General features: G+C 45.2%; 4 protein-coding genes and 1 long non-coding RNA gene across 6 annotated transcripts; 3 read left to right on the top strand and 2 right to left on the bottom strand.

Moving 5' to 3' along the window:
* Window positions 1–137: 137 nt before the first annotated feature.
* LOC120650533 (V-type proton ATPase subunit F-like) lies at window positions 138–2743 on the bottom strand. Its single transcript, XM_039927691.1, has 5 exons — window positions 2532–2743; window positions 2333–2415; window positions 1638–1719; window positions 852–934; window positions 138–578 (listed from the first exon to the last, which is right to left on the bottom strand). Exons 2-5 carry the CDS (start codon window positions 2393–2395, stop codon window positions 414–416), a joined length of 393 nt encoding a protein of 130 aa, XP_039783625.1. The 5' UTR covers window positions 2396–2415; window positions 2532–2743; the 3' UTR covers window positions 138–413.
* Window positions 2744–3047: 304 nt separating this feature from the next.
* Window positions 3048–4484, top strand: LOC120650525. 2 transcript variants are annotated; one of them, XR_005665650.1, is made up of 5 exons: window positions 3048–3184; window positions 3571–3735; window positions 3821–3877; window positions 3946–4029; window positions 4112–4484. It is a non-coding gene; the product is annotated as an uncharacterized LOC120650525 (long non-coding RNA). The 2 variants fall into 2 exon arrangements; XR_005665649.1 differs by having other exon boundaries at window positions 3055–3735.
* An 877-nt stretch (window positions 4485–5361) lies between these two features.
* LOC120650500 lies at window positions 5362–7182 on the top strand. The gene is made up of 3 exons (XM_039927654.1): window positions 5362–5577; window positions 5684–5887; window positions 6648–7182. Exons 1-3 carry the CDS (start codon window positions 5431–5433, stop codon window positions 6933–6935), a joined length of 639 nt encoding a protein of 212 aa, XP_039783588.1. The 5' UTR covers window positions 5362–5430; the 3' UTR covers window positions 6936–7182.
* Window positions 7183–7314: 132 nt separating this feature from the next.
* LOC120650505 (remorin-like) lies at window positions 7315–9376 on the bottom strand. The gene is made up of 5 exons (XM_039927660.1): window positions 9086–9376; window positions 8550–8600; window positions 8365–8452; window positions 8167–8248; window positions 7315–7854 (listed from the first exon to the last, which is right to left on the bottom strand). Exons 1-5 carry the CDS (start codon window positions 9171–9173, stop codon window positions 7657–7659), a joined length of 507 nt encoding a protein of 168 aa, XP_039783594.1. The 5' UTR covers window positions 9174–9376; the 3' UTR covers window positions 7315–7656.
* Window positions 9377–14764: 5388 nt separating this feature from the next.
* LOC120650514 lies at window positions 14765–16832 on the top strand. The gene is made up of 3 exons (XM_039927669.1): window positions 14765–14971; window positions 15062–15123; window positions 16557–16832. Exons 1-3 carry the CDS (start codon window positions 14914–14916, stop codon window positions 16680–16682), a joined length of 246 nt encoding a protein of 81 aa, XP_039783603.1. The 5' UTR covers window positions 14765–14913; the 3' UTR covers window positions 16683–16832.
* Window positions 16833–17983: the final 1151 nt, after the last annotated feature.

The raw sequence follows: 17983 nt of genomic DNA, 5'->3' as shown, positions 1-17983 counted from the left end.
ACGCATATCCTAGTGCGCTAGGAGGTATTCTGAAGCCACGCGTCGTTTTGTTGGAAGCAACCCCAAGTTACAGGTCAAAGGAACATCATGTTGGGACAGATCAGATCATCCGCGAAGGCCAGGCCAGACAGGAGCGGTCACTGATAATGTGAGATTGGCATGTTATTCACAGTCAAGATTACAATATGATAGTTTCTCAAAAAAAAAAAGATTACAATATGATATCTGCTACGAAGTGCAGTCACCGTGATGGAACGAGTACATTCATCAGGTACAGCTCATGGCAAATAAAAAACCTCATTCAAATACGAAAAAAAGGTTATGCCAAATACATCTTAATTTTCACAATGGCGATAGGTGATATAAAATGGCCCAAACATAAAATTAACAAGATACATGAAGGCATCTGATTTTTATCGGCGATCGGAGGCCACTGATTCGGCAGAAAATAGATACTTCACACGAGAAAGAACTGAGTCGTGTGCTGGATCATATGGATGATCCTTTGATGGGATCTCCAGTATAGCAGGAACAGGCTTGTTGTAGCCATCTACCAAGAACCTTATCATGTTTGCAACCTGGCAAACACAAATTAAACACTTCAGAGAATGACCAGAGCATTTCAACTGTTACAGAAATGCACACAATGCTTAGCTTAGAATGCAATTTGATGCATTGCTATAGTTCATATGTATCTTACTAAAAAGGTCGCATTTTAATAGAATTGACGAACAAATTCCCACAACTCATTCATTTGCCAGCATTTTATGGCCACAAAATTTAGTTCTGCTGATCCCTTCATTACAAAAAGATAATCAGCTCGACAAAAAAATATTAAACCAGCTACTTACATATTGGCTGATGAGAACAATGGCAATGTCCTCTCTTGCGGTGAACTCCTTAAATGCATCTTCAATTTGTTTGACTGTTGTTTCTGTAGCATACGATGACATAAACTCCAAGGGTTACTCAAATACTAATTAGTAAGCGCACAGGTTGTATCATCTTACGAAATCAGAATATTTTAAAGCAAAGGTTCTTCCTATGAAATGAGCATTTTCAATAAATTCATAAAACAATCAAAAAATGGTGAGCTAACGAATAAAAATCAGTTCTCCCAAAAAGCTACAGAGGTGTCCATTGGTATATTGTCCGAGAAAGTGCTAATAAACATTAAATAAGCTAGTTTGCAAGTTTGATTATCTTCCAGAACAAAATTTTCAGGTCGTTAACATAACTTCAGGACCGAAAGATCAGATAAACAGGCATTGGAATCAACAAACGATTATGCAATGTTTATGGATAATTTATTGGCACAAATCCACCACATAACACCTTACTAAGCAGGATTGTGGTTTGCTGAAGCACATCTGCCAGCAAACTGATACAGTAATAAATTGAGTGACACGCAATGGATAGATGCCATATTCCTGTGAGCGCACTTATTGCATAGCTTTCAAAAGATTCATCAGTTTGAACATTTAACTTTATATCAGTAATATGGAACAAGGGACATGATACTTATGACCATTGTTCACAGTTAACAGCATTATCATGTGAAGTCAAAAGTTAGGCAAGTTCAAACTACCAGATATTGACCTAAAAGGCTTTGCGTATTAACAGGTTCAGGGGATTACTGTTATCAACAATAAGATAATTTGTTTTCTTCCTCAGATCTACATTGCCGACTCCAGCCAACAAAAAGCCAGTCACCGTGTCCTGCAAGCAAAGTGGAAATAAATCATTCCCACCATATAACTTTGATAATGTATGTATTGAAGTAAAATATATAAAAAAAACTATCTGCACAGAATAGAAATAAAATGTGGATGTTCTTAAGGTGACATCTGACAGGTATTCAGATCAAATAAGAAATTTATCTTCGTATAATGCTGCTGATTGGGGAGCCACTGCCCACTACAAGGAGTTTATCTCAGTGCCAGTAAAATTTTGGAGCATATGCAAAGCAAGAATTGGAATTATTAGGGGGTCTCCATAACTATTTCGTTTGGCCAGCAGCTAGTTTGGCTCGTCAATTTGGCCATTTGTTTGCCTCCCCCCACCTCCTAATAAGTTGAGTAGTGTGCAAGAGTCGATTGACAGATCGAGTGCTGAGCAGCTAACGCAGGAGTATGTTTCTCGCTTAACAAAAAGCAGGAATTTCGAGCTACCAGCAAGAAAAGCCAGGGATCTGTTTATTCATTCGAGCATCCTGCTACGGATCTCTAACAGAGATGAAGTATCCGTTTTTCTCCTCGGCTATTTGATAGCAAGTCGGATCGTCGTCAGATCAAATAAGAAAGGGACGAAAGCTAGGGTGCCAGTGTGCTACCTCATCGGCGATGATGGCGATTAGCGCAGAGCTGTTGGTCGGGATGTTGGCCCTCCCCGCCATTGCCGCCGCCTTCGTCCTTCCTGCGCAGTAGGAATCGCAAACAAGACACTTGGATCAGAGAAGAAATCGCTGCGGGAGGAGAAGGTCAGCGGTTGGTAGGCGGAATCCAGCGCTGATCGGGAATTCAGGATTGGACCTCACGAATCCACGAGCGAGCGTGGAGACGGGAAATCCGGCGCGATCGATGAAACGACCTGTCCCGCCTCCCGCGGCGTGGATGGATCGCCAAGTCTAATCTATTGTGTTTATTTATTGGCAAAATTGGCTATAGGACACTGTTAAAATAGGGATTTTGCTCCTGGCCACAAAAAAAAGTGTTTTTGCTACACCACACTTTAAAACCATGGTAATTTGGTATTGGACACTAAACCTCTTATTATACTCTTTTTTAATAGAAACCCAGGCGAAAAGACTATTATGCCCCTGACTCTCCCATCAAACTCCACCAGACCATCCCTCTCCACGAGACCATGACTCGCGCGGCGCCCGAGGGCCGCGCCACCCATTCGTCGCACCCGCCGGGGGGGGGGGGCACGCGCCGCCCGTCCGCCGCACCCGCGGGACGCGCTGCTCGTCCGCTGCACCCGCGGGGGGCCCGCGCTGCCCGTCCGCCGCAGGCGCGAGGGGCCGGGTTGGGTCGCTGCGCCGCCGGGGGAAGCGTCGCCGGGGGCCGCGCCACCGGAAGCTGCGTCGTTGGAGCCCCGACAAGCAAGTGCAAATGGAGGTTCCCCGATTTCTGAGTGAGATTTTCCCCGAAAAGCAAGCTGATCTTTCATAGATTCCTGATGGGTAAGATTTCTACCATTTGTTCTAGGGTTAGGGCTAAATGTGCTCGATTCTGCTCCCTTTTGTAGTCGTGTTATTTTTTTATTGGCAAAATTTGCTGCTTGGTATGTAGGATGGATCCCAATTCGTCCTACAAGCTAGCTGCTCGAGTAGGTGCTTATGTAAAATTTACTGATGATGATGGTCGCCAATATTGTGAGGCATGCAACATTCCTAAGATTCTAGACAGAGATAGCACAAATTAGAATGATTTGCTGCTTGATATTAGTGCAGAAATTAAGCTTGGCTCTAAACACAAATTGCGTGTCACATATTGGGATAATATGAGCCGTAGTTATGAAGAGATCAATTCTGACCAGAAATTGCTTCATGCTATTGACATGTATTAGGAGTCAAGAAGGCTATCCGTACAAGTTTGTGTTCTGAGAAAGGATGAATCAGATGCTGTGCATGATGTTGGATGGCTGGAGAGCATGACTTGTTTGTTGCAAGGAAGCGCTGACATCATGTGCTGCTGATCCACCACAAGAACAACCATCACCTGTTGAACCATTGTAAGTTTTCCCCTCAAATTTTCAGCTGACTTGAGTATGATTATTACTAGTAGTCCATTAATTTGAATATCTAACCAATTTACAGTGCTACACCAAATAGACTTATCCCTTCTGTTTCCACATCAAGCCCTGTGACAAGAAGGTACAACTGCATTTGCAAAATGTAAAAAAAAATCTGTTACTACAATCTCATAGGTTTCTTCATTGTAGTATGTCAAAAAGGTTGCAGCTAGAGCCATCCACGCCAAGTACAACCATCTCTCCTGTTCAAACACCTAGTCCGATGACAAGGGGGTATAACTTCTTAAATCTTTATGTCTTCTTGGTTGTCATCTTTACTTCAGTTAGTTGACATGCTTTTGTATCGATTTTACAGCCGCAAGAGGATGCTGGAATATGAAGGCTCCATACAGCCCATTACCTGCTCAGCTCTATCTCCAATGTATGTCGATGAGAAGGGAAAGGCGAAAAAGCTAAAAGTAGTTAGGTCCAAGAAAATGGAAATGTAGGTTATGTAGTATTTTGTTGTAGGTCTAATGTGGGCACTTGCTAGTATCAGGATAGCCAGATGTGGCTCAAACATTTCTTTTGGTTTGCTGGACCTCTAAGTTCTTTTTCTTTTACCATGCTGTGTTCTAAGGGCAAATTCTATAACCCAATGTGGCTAAACCTGCTATTTTGTATTTGTGAACTACATGCTCAAATGTCCATTGAAAATCTGTTATATTAGCCCTTTTATATTGCTCAAATGTGGATGTGAAGGGGTAAGGGCATACTTGTCTTTTATAAGAATGTTCATACCTCTTTGACGTGGATATATTATAATATGAGTCATAATGTCCAGCAGCTAATTGCCACTGAATTGTAATGGTCTGTGGCAAAGACAAGTATTTTTAGTGGCTTGGAGCAAAAGCCACTTTTTTTGAGTGTCCTCTAGCCAATTTTGCCTTATTTATTTGGGCTGCCTCCCTCTGAGCTGGAAGAGCTCTTACTCTGATAATGACGGGACGGGGCTGAACGTGGTCAATAAGGCCGTGTTTAGTTCTGTTGTAAAAAAAAATTCAAAGGAATCTTACTAATTTGAAGTACTAAATGAAGTCTATTTATAAATTTTTTTTCACAGATGGATTGTAAATCACGAGACGAATCTAATGATGCTAATTAATTCATGATTAATAATATGATTACTGTAGCATCACTGATGCAAATCATGGATTAAATAGGCTCATTAGATTCGTCTCGCAATTTACAGCTCATCCATGCAAAAAATTTTATAAATAGACTTCATTTATTACTCCATGCATGTGTCAAAATATTCAATGCGACTTTTTTTTTACGTTTACAGAATTTACGGAATCGGATCTAAACAGGGCCTAAGACTGACCTCAGCAGCCTACGGTGCTCTTGTGGAAGTTGTGCACGTCAGCAGGTAAGAAGACAAGCAACGCAGGCTCCTGCAGGACGTTTTCAAATTTGGGCCGCTCCACTTCCATTCCGTCGCTGACGAGGGCTGCTAGTGTGGACAATATACACGCCTGCTAGGTAACAAACTGAGGTCAGTCTAAGGCCCAGAATGGCCCATTCTGGCCCAAGGCCACCACCTTGTCCTCATCTCTCTCTTCCCCTCCCTGCTGTGCTCATCCCCTCCATAAAGGACACCCTCCGCCGACCGATCGCACTTCACACCGCACCGCCATGGCTAAACCCTCCGCTGGCCTGCACACCCCGCGCCCCTCTGCGCTCCGCTCCTCCTCCTCCTACCCCGCCACCCGCAGCTCCGTGGGATCCACCTCCTCCTCGTCGGCCTCCGCCGCATCGAAGCTCCCCGTCCCCGCCGCCAAGGTAACCTCCCATGCGACCAGCCAGCTCTGCGCACACCTCCTCCTTGCACCTTCACGGTCGCTTTTCACCGCTTAACTACTATCCTTCGCCTGCTCGTGCTGATCAGGTGGTGGCCAAGTGCCTGGCCTACGACGACGACGACGACATCACCCTCGCCGCCTCCGCCTCGCTGTCTCCGGATTCCGCGACAGAGGGGGCCCTCGCCGCCCAGGAGGACGACCTGGGGACGCTCCTCGATCTGCCGGACCCCGACACCTCCGCTGCTCCTGATTTCGCGCTGACAGCTTCCGCCGACTCCTGTGTCACCGAGGTTGGTGTGGATCGCGACTTGTTCAATTCGAATTGCTTCAACATTCGTTAGCGCCGCGAATTCTGAATTCGAGTCCGGGTTTTCCGTTGTGTTACCGATGTTGTTATGAACCCGTTGCATTTGAGTTCCCCCACGAGTTTTCGCGTTTCAAATTTCAAAGTCGCGCTGATAATTTTGTAGTTGGTAATTGAGTTTGGGCGTTTCGAAATCTCGGTCCGTGCTGGGGGTTTGAATTTCTCGAGAGGGATTGGGGTTTTGATTGGAGGGTTTCCGTTTGAATCCAAGCGCCCGCGCCCATTCGAATTCGGGTTAGAAATTTGGGTTTCCATTTTGATTGCAGAGCACTCTGGTGTTTCAGATTCCTGAGTTGGCGTCTGAATTTCGTGCCTATAATAATGATAATGATAATAATTTGTGCTACTACTTCTATTTGGTTGCCATTTCAGTCGTTCGCGCTGGGGTTTTGAATTCGGAGGGTTTCCGTTGGAGTTGAGGCGTCCGCACCGCACCCATTTGAATTCGTGTTGCATCTCAGTTTTGTTGCGTTCGAAATTTGGGAGCTCGCGCTGATGTGAAATTGGGTTTTCCATTTTTCAGTCGGGCGAATGCTGGCAAATAGGTTCTGTTGGGCCTTGTTAACTACTGTCCCCTCGATTTGAAATTTGAATATGCCGAATGCGCAGATAGGTTCTGTTGGGCGTTTGTGTGTGGTGGTTCGAAATTGAAAAACCCTGACGGCTGCGGCTTCACTGATCCACAGGTGCCTGTGCCGGTGGAGATCCGCGTCGTTCTGGCCGAGCTGCACGGCGCCAGTGGCCTCAGCCCGCGCTCCAAGCGCCTCCTCGCCGCGCTCATCGAGGCCGCCGCCTTCGAGCTCGCCCCCTCGGCCACCGCCCATCGCCTTCGCCGCGCCGCCTTCTGGGGCAAGGTGCGCGTGGCGGTCCTCGCCGGGACACTCGCAGCCGTGGTCGCCGTCGACATGGCGCTCGCCGCCTACCTCTACGCGCGCCGCGCCAACGACCGGTACCACGTCCTGCCCCCCACCTGATCCTGATCGTGCGGCCAAATTGAAGCTGCTGCTGCTTCTGTCACGTTTGCCCTGCGATGTCTGGTTGCAGTACAATTAGCTGCAGGAGTAGGTTGCTAATGTGTCCTGCTGTTCAAGTGTTATTAGCTTGTGGTTACAATCTTTCGTGGTGTTTAACTTAGATAAGCAGATCTAGAAACTGTATGGAACTGATCATTGTTCTGCACGCATCATCATCTTGTCAGGTTATTGCTAGTTTGCTTAATTATCCCTGTCCAACGTACGCTCTATATCTGCGCGTGCATGTTTTTTCTGTCATGCAACTGAAGCAACATTCATGGGACTTGAAGCTGCACACAAGCAGCTTCGAGTGTTCAGCTGCACGCAAGCACACAAGCAGTTGCTACAAGCTTTCACTTTTGAAAAAAAAAATGTTCAGCGGTTACAATACATACAATTACATCTTACTGCACAAGCAAAGCAGCAAGCACACGCATATTTTCAGCAAACAATACACACAGCAGAACAATAGCCGAGATGCTGAAGACGTATACGTACAATTATACACGAAAACAAGCCAAAACTGCAACTAATGAACTGGACACCGTATAGGCGTTCTGTTCTGCTCATGCATGCCATTCCAAGGAGAACCAAAAATTGATTCAGGATCTCACACTTGGGTCCCTTCCAGAAAGCACAAGAACACGACTGAACTGTATAATATCTTGTGTTCCTTCCTTAGCTAGAAACAGCCCAGGAATTTCTTTGCCGGGGTGGTCCCTTTGGATCGGTGACTGGCTGCCATGTCCTCATACTTGAGAATTTCCTCGTGTCGCTTGGCCTCCACCGACGCCCGCCTCTCTTCAGCCTCCTTGTGGATGGCTGCAATCTGGTTCCTCATCTTCTCTGCGTACTCCGCTTTCTTCTTTTCCAGCTTCTCCTGAAACGAGCATACGTATGGATCTATTGTTATTCAGCACAACTAGAAGTACACTTGTCTGTATCGTCTTCCTTTTTTTTCATGCTTCTGTCTGTGCCTAGACTAGACAGTTTTGGTCAGAGTTTCAAAACTAGTTAAAAATGCATCTTCGGCGATCAATTCCGGTGTCACCATGCTGAGCTGAGCTGAGCTGCTGCGGTGCTGTCACGATAATCAACAATCTACAGCTTGCTAAGCGTAGCTGATGCGATGCAAGCAGCATCTCACAGGTAAAGTGCTTATGACTTTGCGGCAAGAAATTTTTGTTCAGACCTCTCGGGTTCGAAGCTTTGCTTCCGCAGCAGCCTTCTTTGTGTTCTCCCACGACATGATGGATGACATCTTCTTCTGAGCCCTTGGTGGAAATAGCGAGCAAAAAACAAGGTTAACACACTGTTTGGCTAAACATCACATCCTAATACTTCTTCCAAGCACATTGGCATAGTTCATCAGCTAGGCATGGCTACTCACTTGTTCTCAGCTTTGCTCTTCTCGCTCTCCTCCCAAGCCTTGATCATCGACAGCTTCCTGTCCATCTCCACCTTTGCAAGAACGGCATCTGCACATTCCTCGGTGGTTTTATCCACATTGCACCGTAGCGAAAGAAGATTCACGCACGCAAGCATTATTATAGCTGAAACATTGAGAGAGAATACCTCTGTCAGCCGGGGCAGCTGCGGCATTGTCAACCGGCACTGGAGGTCCATCTGCAGATCGAGAGACACTACAGGTTAGCAGTCACAATCCAGCCCATTTGTGTTGCTGTATCGCTCAAGCAACTGGTGTGTGTGTGTGTGTATAGCTCTTGGGACATTGATGGACTATTTCTTTCAAACAAAAGCTACTTGTGCTCTAAGTATATATCTGACCGGGCGAACACCTGAATCAATTCCAATTCCGATCCTGTACAGTTAAGCTAACTACAGAAGTACTGCAGAACAAATATAAACATCAGATTGACGACAGGGTCAGTCAGAGTGGAAGCAGAGAGATGCCTAGCTCCGTCTTCTATTCACGTCCTAAACGAGTCATTTTCGATAAAATGGTCCAAACAACAAGGGAAATTCGATCTCAGGTTAGTCACCTGTCCGAATCGAAAAGGATCATGAAAGCTAGCTCAACATTTAAGCCATGAGTGACCAAGAGAGAGGTGCAAAGAAGTCTGCGCTAGCAGAGGAGCAGTGAGGCTTACTCTTTGCTCCGGCGCCACCGACATCAACTGCGGCGGCTCCGGCCGCCGGCGCCGCCGCATCCTCTTTCGTCGCCTCCTTGGGCTCCATGGATCTATCTCCCCTGACACCGAGCACCGATGATGACCAAGCTGCTAACCTCCTCCTGCCGCTGCTGCGCCGGCTTTTAGTAGAAGCTTGCAGAAGCTCAGTGCTGCCGCGTAGTAGTAGTAGAGCTTACGCGTTACACTAATCAAAGACATCTTTTGGAAAGAGGGGAAAAGAAAGAAATGCTTTTGCCCCGCTGCCTGCCAGTGCCATGACTAAACGAGGTAGGTTGCCATGACTTAGGTTTTGCAAATAAACTCCATTTAGTATTCATGCGGACGTTTGTTTTTTTTTGTAAATTTGATTAGACAGTTTATCAAACACGGCCTTAATTATGCTGCTTAATCCTTGGCGGTGAGAATGATGGCTGCCGCGTCGTCACCGGCCATGCGCCACGCGTCCGCATGATTGGCCTGAGGGGCCTACATGGATGTCGGCCGGTGACACGTGTCCCGAATCGGCGGCCACGTCCCCAGATCCCGAGCAGTTGATCTCGTCGTTTGAAACCTGTCGTTCCTCACGCGATGTTCTACGCTTTTTTTTTAAAAAAAAAAGTGGACGTGACGTTCTCCGCGCGCGGCGGCATGGTGCAATCTCGATCACCAAATCAACATTCAAAGGGCATAGAATGATTGGATAATTTTATAATTAATTGTTCGCCGAATTAAATAATCACACTTTTGTAAATCCCTTTTCTACTCCCTTGTCCCTCCCTTAGATATTGATCAGATTGAAGTTTGCACAGTTTGTACGGAGAGATTGGTTTTTAAAGTCCATTTAACTCAATTAGCTAAGGATAGAGATAAATTTAACCTCCAACATTTTCTAAATGCGTTTAACATTTTTTCTTAAACATATTTAGCATTTGATGTTTAAATGTTGAAATTAAAAAGATGAAATGTTGAAATCGTAAACACCAAATATTAATAAAGCTATATTAAAAATGTTGAATTAATCCGCTTTTGTCTCTAGTGGCATGGCGTCAGTGTGGCGGCACGTGGCGGGATTGGGGTGGCGCATCGAGTTTGAAGGCGAAACGCGGAGCCGGGGGCGGGGTGCGACGGAGCCTAGGGCAGCGCATGGCGGGGCCAACAGCGGCGGATGACAGGGCTAGGTGGTGGAGATGATCTAACAGGTGTTGATATTTACATAAATTTTAAACACTGGAAGGTTAGGAGAAATTTTTATTTGAAAAAATATATACGATCCACGGCAGCGGCATGGCTACGATGGGCCTTTAAGAACTAAGTAGTTGGGCCGCGTGTAATAGCTGGGCCTCGAGATAAGGCGGTTTTTTCTTTTTTATATTTTTTTAAAATTAAAATTTCAAAAATATATGTCCGTTTTGAAATATTTCAAAAATACCCCCCGGTCGCCCCCTCATAGGACGACAGGCCTTAAGTGTAATTTTTTTTTTCAAATTCGCAATGAGGTCCCTGGAAAAAAAGAAAAAAAAAAGGCCCTGTCGCCCAGCCCACGGGCGACCGCCGCTGGGCCCAGCCCACGGGCGCGGCAGCGCGGCAGGGGGGCCTGTCGCCCCCCCCCCCCCCCCCCCCCCGCGGGCGACCGGGGTACCCCCACCTATAAAAGCTCCAGCCCTCCCCTTCCCTCCTCATTTGAGCCCGAAAATTCCACCAAAAATACAGAAAAAAAGAGAGGAGTGAGGAGAAGGAAAGCGGCGAAGCCCTGCCGGATTCAGCACTTGTGATCTGCAGGTTAGTATATTTAGTTTATATATTGTTAGATTTAAATACTACGTATTTAAATATGAGTAATTTAAGTAGGGGTGAGTAATTTAATTTAATTAGTGCTATAGTAGAACTATTTAAGTAGGAGTTCAATGATACTTTAGTTTGTAGTTATGTAGTAGTAAATTAGTTTAGAAAATTAGTTCTACGCATTTATTATTACAATTGCAGTACTATTAGAGATGTGTTTATAAATTAATTATGATTTAGAATAGAATTTGGCATATGCAGTATAGAATTTGAGTGTCATCACGTAGTTATGAATACTTATACGTTGTAGTTGAATTTCATACTTAGTTTTTACGGATTATTGAATAAGGTAGTGAAGTAAAGAGTATAACTCGATAAGTATTATGTGATATACAGATATGTCGATCAAGATGCAGTTTCAAGTATTTTATGGTGAATACAATGTTATGTATGGGCCAAATGGAGTAGATCTTTCTGCCTTTAAGCGCACATCTAGCGGCATAGATAAACCTCTGGAAAGGAGTTTTGGTTGCATATGTAAGTGGCTGCAGCGTGGGTTCCATATTGATCCGTTGACACATGTGATCACTGTCCAGTCTCTTGTTAATTGGGAGGTAGAAAATGAATTATGGGAATTAATGATGATACACAGCACTGATGACTGGCAGAAGTACATACAAGCAGCTCTAGAGCGTGGGTGGCCTCTGGCCATTCTTGTTCAAATTCAGGAGAAGACACAAAATGAAATCCAACATTGTGCAGATTAAGGAATTCCGAGTATTCGAAGAGAGACCAATTATGTTGAGCAAGATGAGTCAGAAGAGACAGAGAACCAAAACATGGGACCACAGGGCTTGCTGATGAGGGAGAAAGTATACATAGCATTGTGGACGAGATGGAGGCAGAAGACCAAACCGCAATAGAGATGGAAGAATATGAGGACTCATCTAATGACGAGCAGTACTCATTGCTAAAAGAGTGGAAAGAGCATGGTTTTGGCAGTCATGTCGCAGAAGATGTACGAAATCAGGAGTGGGAGTACAGAGGGAATGAGGTAGTGCAAGGTGCAACATATCCAAACATTGAAGCCGTAAAAGATGCTGTGAGACTATGGGCAATCTCATTGAAACGAGAATTCAGAGTCGTAAAGTCTGGTAGTAAAGAATATGAGGTGAAGTGTGTGAATGCTGGATGTCCATAGCGAGTACATGCATTCAAGGGAAAATGAAAGTCAAACTGGAAATGTTCCATTGTCACAGAGCACACTTGTTTGCTGTCAGAAGTTCTTCCCTCGCATCGCAATATATCATGCGACTTTGTTGCAAAGCAAATGTATGGTTTGATTATGGACAACCTAAATTATGAGCCAAAAATGATTGTTCGCCACATTGAGCAGACTTAACAGTACACCATCAGTTATTTGAAGGCATGGCGGGCTAAACAAAGGGTGTTCGAGATGCGGTTCGGCACATACGAGGCATCATATGATAACCTACCTCGTATGTTATCCCAGATTGCTGATAGAAATCATGGAAACTTTTATGACAGATACCTTTGTACCAGCCGTGACTAGGGGACAAAGAATTATGCAACGAGCCTTCTTTTGCATAGGTGTTTGTGTTAGAGCATTTCAGTTTTGTCTTCCGGTGATCTGCATTGATTGTACATTTTTGACTGGAAGGTATAAAGGTCAGATACTCACCGCAATCGGTGTAGATTGCAACAACCAAATTGTTCCGCTCGCATTTGCATTTGTTGAGAATGAGAACATAGACAGTTGGTATTGGTTCCTTGAACGAGTGAAGATTCATGTTGTTGCTGCACGTCCAGATGTGTGCCTTATTAGTGATAGGCATGCAGGTATCCTGCAATCAATACTGAAATTGCAACGTGGAACTGCGACAACGCCTCCATTATGGCCTGATGTCCAAAACAGGTGGTGCATTAGGCATATGAGTGCAAACTTCTATGAACACTTCAAGAACAAGGATCTTAAGAACCTGTTTAAGAGGTTGTGCACCCAAAATCAACAGAGAAAATTCAATGCATTATGGCATATGCTTGATCAGTTGACTGCAGAGCTAGTGAAGGTAAGGGAATCAGGAGCAGGCACGAGTCAAGCTGCAGAGGCTAGGGATTCAATTGAGAAGCCATTTTCACACTGGATTCGAGGTGCACATAAGGAGAAATGGTCATTCCTTTATGATACCAACGGAATACGGTATGGTATTCAGACAACGAACCATGCAGAGTGTTTCAATATGGTTATGCGTTCTTGTCGCGCCTTTCCACTTGTGGGGATTGTTGAGTTCATCATGTATGGGTGGATGAAGTATTTCAGAGAGCGTTACACGGCTGCAAGTATAAACATCAGCAACCCCCAAATTCAGTTTTGCAAAAGAGTGACACAATATATGCAAGAGAAGATTGAAAAGGCCAAACTGCACCGCGTCATATCCACAGATACAATGGAGCATAGATTTGAGGTTCTATGCAAGGATAGAAGTGGTCGTGGTATCCGTAGAGATAGGGTGGTACAGGAAAGTTTGATTACAGTTGATGGCAAAGCCTTCTGCTCCTGCGTGAAGCCTAAGTTATTGCATATGCCATGCTCCCATCTCATTGCGGCATGTGCAGAGTCTGCGTTACAGCCAGGACTATTTGTTTCACCGTACTTCAGCAAGGAAGCAGCTGTATCCACATGGGGACATGAGGTATACGGGATTGGAATTATGGGGCCTTTCACTCAGGATAATGAGAATAAGATGTTTATTCCTGATCCAGCCACTAAGAAAGGCAAAGGCCGCCGTCAGACACGTCGTATTCGGAATGGTATGGACGAGTCGGAAGAAAGCAAGGCACAAAAGCGTTGCAGATACCGCAGTCAGATACTGGAATGTTTAGAGGGACAGCACCAGTTGGCGGACCGTATCCAGGGATGGTACCGGGGCCACAGATACCGGCCTACACAGGTTAGTTTATGTTTCGTATTTCGGTTTCTACATGGCATGACAAAATATACGAGCGTACGCTAACATCCACATTTTTTGCGTAGGATTCTACCCCCATGCGGGCGCCGGACCTTCTTCTTCCTCATTTCGACCAGATAACGAGACCTTCACCTTAGACGACTTCGACAGCTTGAGTCCAGAAGAGCCTGCCGCGCAAGGTGACCCCGATGTCTTGGGGTATTCACAGCTATGAGGAGCACCACTTGGGATCTCTTAGCAGCAGACACCGCAGCCCCTTGCGCGTCCTGAGCGACAGGTGAGGCCTCCGGATGTTCTCACCTACTCCGAGGGCCATGTCCGTGCCCAGCAGAGGGCTAAGAGGGTCCGACGCCCTAGGGGTGGTTAGATGTATCTGATGTTTGTATCTCTGATGTTTATTTGTAATGAGATAGCTGTGGACCGCTTATTTGTATCCGATGTTTATGATTGTGGTAGGTTACTTGTCATTTGTTTCTATAGATACTATTGATGTGAATTTATTATGTTTGTGGGTTCCATAATGCTCGTGAAATAAGGGAAGTTTTTGCGATTTTTTCCCGTGATTTAATGAATGACAAGTTAGGTGCGGTAGGAGTCAGCGGCCGAGATCCTGCCGACGATGATAACGAATACACGCTCGAATAGCTCAAAATACGTCCTTGGAAAAAAAATAAAGGCCCAGGGGTCTGTCGCCCGTTGGGAGGCGACAGGTCCCCCCATTTTTTTTTCTCTAGGGACTTCGTTGCAAATTTGAAGAAAAAAAATTACACTTTGGGCCTGTCGCCCTATGGGAGGGCGACCGTGGTATATTTTTGAAATTTTAATTTTTTTAAAATATAAAAAAGAAAAAAACCGCCGAGATAAGCAACGCTAGTCAGCCCAAGGGCCAGCCCGGTTTCTGGCATACGAACCCAAGCCCAGCAACGACCGAAAGGAGAAGCAGGCGAGAGTTATTGGCTAGGGTTTGGTTGCTTCTCCTCCTTTGCCGTTCGCTGTCCTCTCTTCTCTTGGCGAGTTGGCGGCGAGGGAAGGAAGATGTCGAAGAAGAACAATCTCGCCAAGAGGAAGAAGCAGTACGAATTCGACCTCAAGAGTACGATCTCGCCTCTCTTTCTCTTGTTTCCTCTCTTCTGCCGGAGCAGTCGTTCTGATTTGGTGCTTCGGCTGTGGTGGCGATGTGCAGGGGAGAAAGAGGCCAAGGAGAAGCAGGCCAAGAAGCTGCAAGCCAAGAAATCCAAGATGAAGGTACCAATCCCGCTGCTATGTGGCCTTCCAATTTCGCTCTTTAATAAACAAGTTCTTCCTGCGGTGTGTTCGCTGACATGTTCCAGGATTACTGATTATTGACTTGTAAACGTAGATTGCTGATTATTGGCGTCACCAGATGCCTCTGTTTGTGAAACTTGCACCTGCCGTTTCACTTGCTATGTCCAGGAGTTCGATTTTCCAGTTATTTTGCCTTGGTCTTTCCTTGGACCAGTAAGCTTGTTTACAACTGGATATATAATTAAAACTAGAGGTACAAAAGAAAGAATATTCTCACAAGCTCCAGCTATAGGCGCATCTCACAAACTAAACATGCAACAGTTAGTTGTCTGATTTTGCTTGAAACTGGCCATGATCATGAGCATTTGGGTCTCACTGCTCCAGCTATAAGCGCATCTCACAAACTAAACATGCAACAGCAGGTGTGTGAAATGATACATGGGTTATTCCTTTCGTATGAGATTCTTGGAAGCATTTACAGGTTATACCAATTTTAGTCTTTCCCATGCCATTTCCCTTGTTCTCAAATCTGAATACATAGTTTTTTTTATTTTTTGTTTTTGAGAATATCTGAATGCATAGTTGAGTGTTGTATTTCTTCCTGGATGCATCAGTAAGGAAACATGCCTTTTATCCCTAAACTTGTCCAAAGGAACAGGCTGACATTTTATTAAAATACATGAGAATTTACTTTTGATGTTTTATGAAACATCTTCACTCATCACCGGGCATGCTTTGGAATTACATACATATGTTTTGATCATGAATTAGGCTTCATTTATCTGCAATTTAATTTTGATGGGCCTGTTTTTACTGCCATGAATAGTTCAGTAGTACTACTACAGTACTACTACTAGGGACTGATGGTATGTTTTTAGGTGAATAATAGCAACCTTTACTCCTAAGTTCTTTCTAGATGTTATCTTGTTTGTGCTATTCAGCTCCACTTTTTTCTTGCCAAGTTAATAATTTCAAATTCTTGCCAAGTTCTTTGTGCCAGCTATATGTTTTTTATGCATTCTAGCTGCTTGGTTTCCTTTGGTCCATATATGCCATCTGATATGCTGCAACCCGGTTGCTCGTGCTAATTTGTAGCTCCAGAGAAACATTGCGGATCTGCTGTCTTGTAAAACCATAGCTGTTATCCTTGGGTAACACCTTTAACAACCTATCATTGAAGCTCAGATTTATGCGTGGCCATCATGAGATTATGTAAACCTCTGCAGTCACTCTAAATTTATGCAGTGTTGCCTTAGCTTTTGAACTTCCGTTTCCCTCCTTCCAGCTCCTCAAATTTCACTATGCTTGCTTGGATTTGTACTGTTGCTTATTTTAAGATCTGGAGTCCTGGACTACCCAAGTGTGCAACATACCCAGGTGTTAATGCTGTTCTTTACTATTTATTTGTTCAGATAGATGGTGGTGAGAACAAAAGAAAGGGTAGTCAGTTCAAGGTTGGCAAGAAAAAGGTGAAGACAAAACTTTCAGCCTTAACGAAAGCCAAAGCTGAACAAGCCATGGAGGTGGACAAGAAGTGATTGCAGAGCTTTGCTTCATATAATATGCATTGCACAGGCTACAGTGCTGAGTCAGTGCTGAATTTCTGAAGCGAAATGACAAAGTTTTATGCTCATGGATGGCATTTGATGGGACCAGATCGAAACCATGTACCACTTTGCCTTTTTGTTGCTGCTTCGTGTGAGGCTGGTTCCAACGGGGGTCGGTACCGACCCCCTCCGGTCGGTACCGACCCGGCTACCGACTCGTGCCGGTCGGTAAGCGCAGAAACCGAGAGCGCGGGGCGGTAGCGCTACCGGCCGGGCGGTCGGTACCGACCGGCGTTGGAGCCGCGCGCGGTCGGTACCGACCAGTCGGTACCGACCCGGCCGGTCGGTACCGACCCCGCGTCCGGTCGGCTGCCACGCGGCGCTCTGTGATTGGCCAACGGCTGCCACGTCAGCGCCACGTCAGCTAGCCGTTGCAATTAGCCGTTTTTGACCGTTTGGACTCCAAAAAATTCGAAAAAAATTCCAAAAAATCACAAATTTCGTCCCCAACTCATCTATGTAATTTCTGAATTTTTAAATTTAATAAAATGGTTTTGCTGTGTCAATTTAAATCATAGAGCAACGCGTTCTGAAATGGTTAAGTCTGGAATGGAGAAGCTGACGTGGCGCTGATGTGGCTGTGGGCTGAGGCTGCAGGCTGACTGATGGAGCGCTGGGGTCGAGTGGGCTGGCGAGAGCTGACGTGGCGCTGACGTGGCTGTGGCTGTGGGCTGGGGCTGCAGACCCGCTGTTGGAACCAGTCTAACCCTGAAGTGGTAGACTAGGTGTAGAGTATAAATGAGTCTTTTTTGTCGAAATAATTATTGAGCCTGGATCTCTGATCTGTGATCTCGATGCTCTTTTATTAGCCTGGAAGCAGCAGCTTTTGCACGTGTCAATCTTCAGGGTTGGGTTGGGTTGGGTTGTGTTGTGTTGTGTTGTGTTGTGTTGTGTTGTGTTGTGTTGTGTTGTGCGGCCACTGTGAATCATTCCATGCTTTCCTTGCCTGCATAGCAACTCAATGTTGACAAATGATGCTTGCTTTTTCTTAATCCATCAGTTATCTTTCCTTACTATTCTCGAACTATTTCAGCTTGAAATAATTCTTTTGTAAATTGTGGTATCGCACGCCTGCAGCTTGTCCTGTTGCTGGAGTATTTGGTTGCCAGCAGTTGTTTAACATTACTCCTCGGAAATAACGACGAGGTGTCGCAAGCGGCCTGGCACATGGTCAGCTTCAAGCTGTACTCCATTGGAACTTGCTGGATGCGAGTCCAAGCCCAGTAGTAAGT

The sequence above is a fragment of the Panicum virgatum genome, chromosome 1K (genome assembly GCF_016808335.1).
Source record: "Panicum virgatum strain AP13 chromosome 1K, P.virgatum_v5, whole genome shotgun sequence".
NCBI lineage: Eukaryota > Viridiplantae > Streptophyta > Magnoliopsida > Poales > Poaceae > Panicum > Panicum virgatum.
The sequence above is the reverse complement of the archived record's forward strand: the minus strand, read 5'-3'. Positions and strand labels throughout refer to the sequence as shown.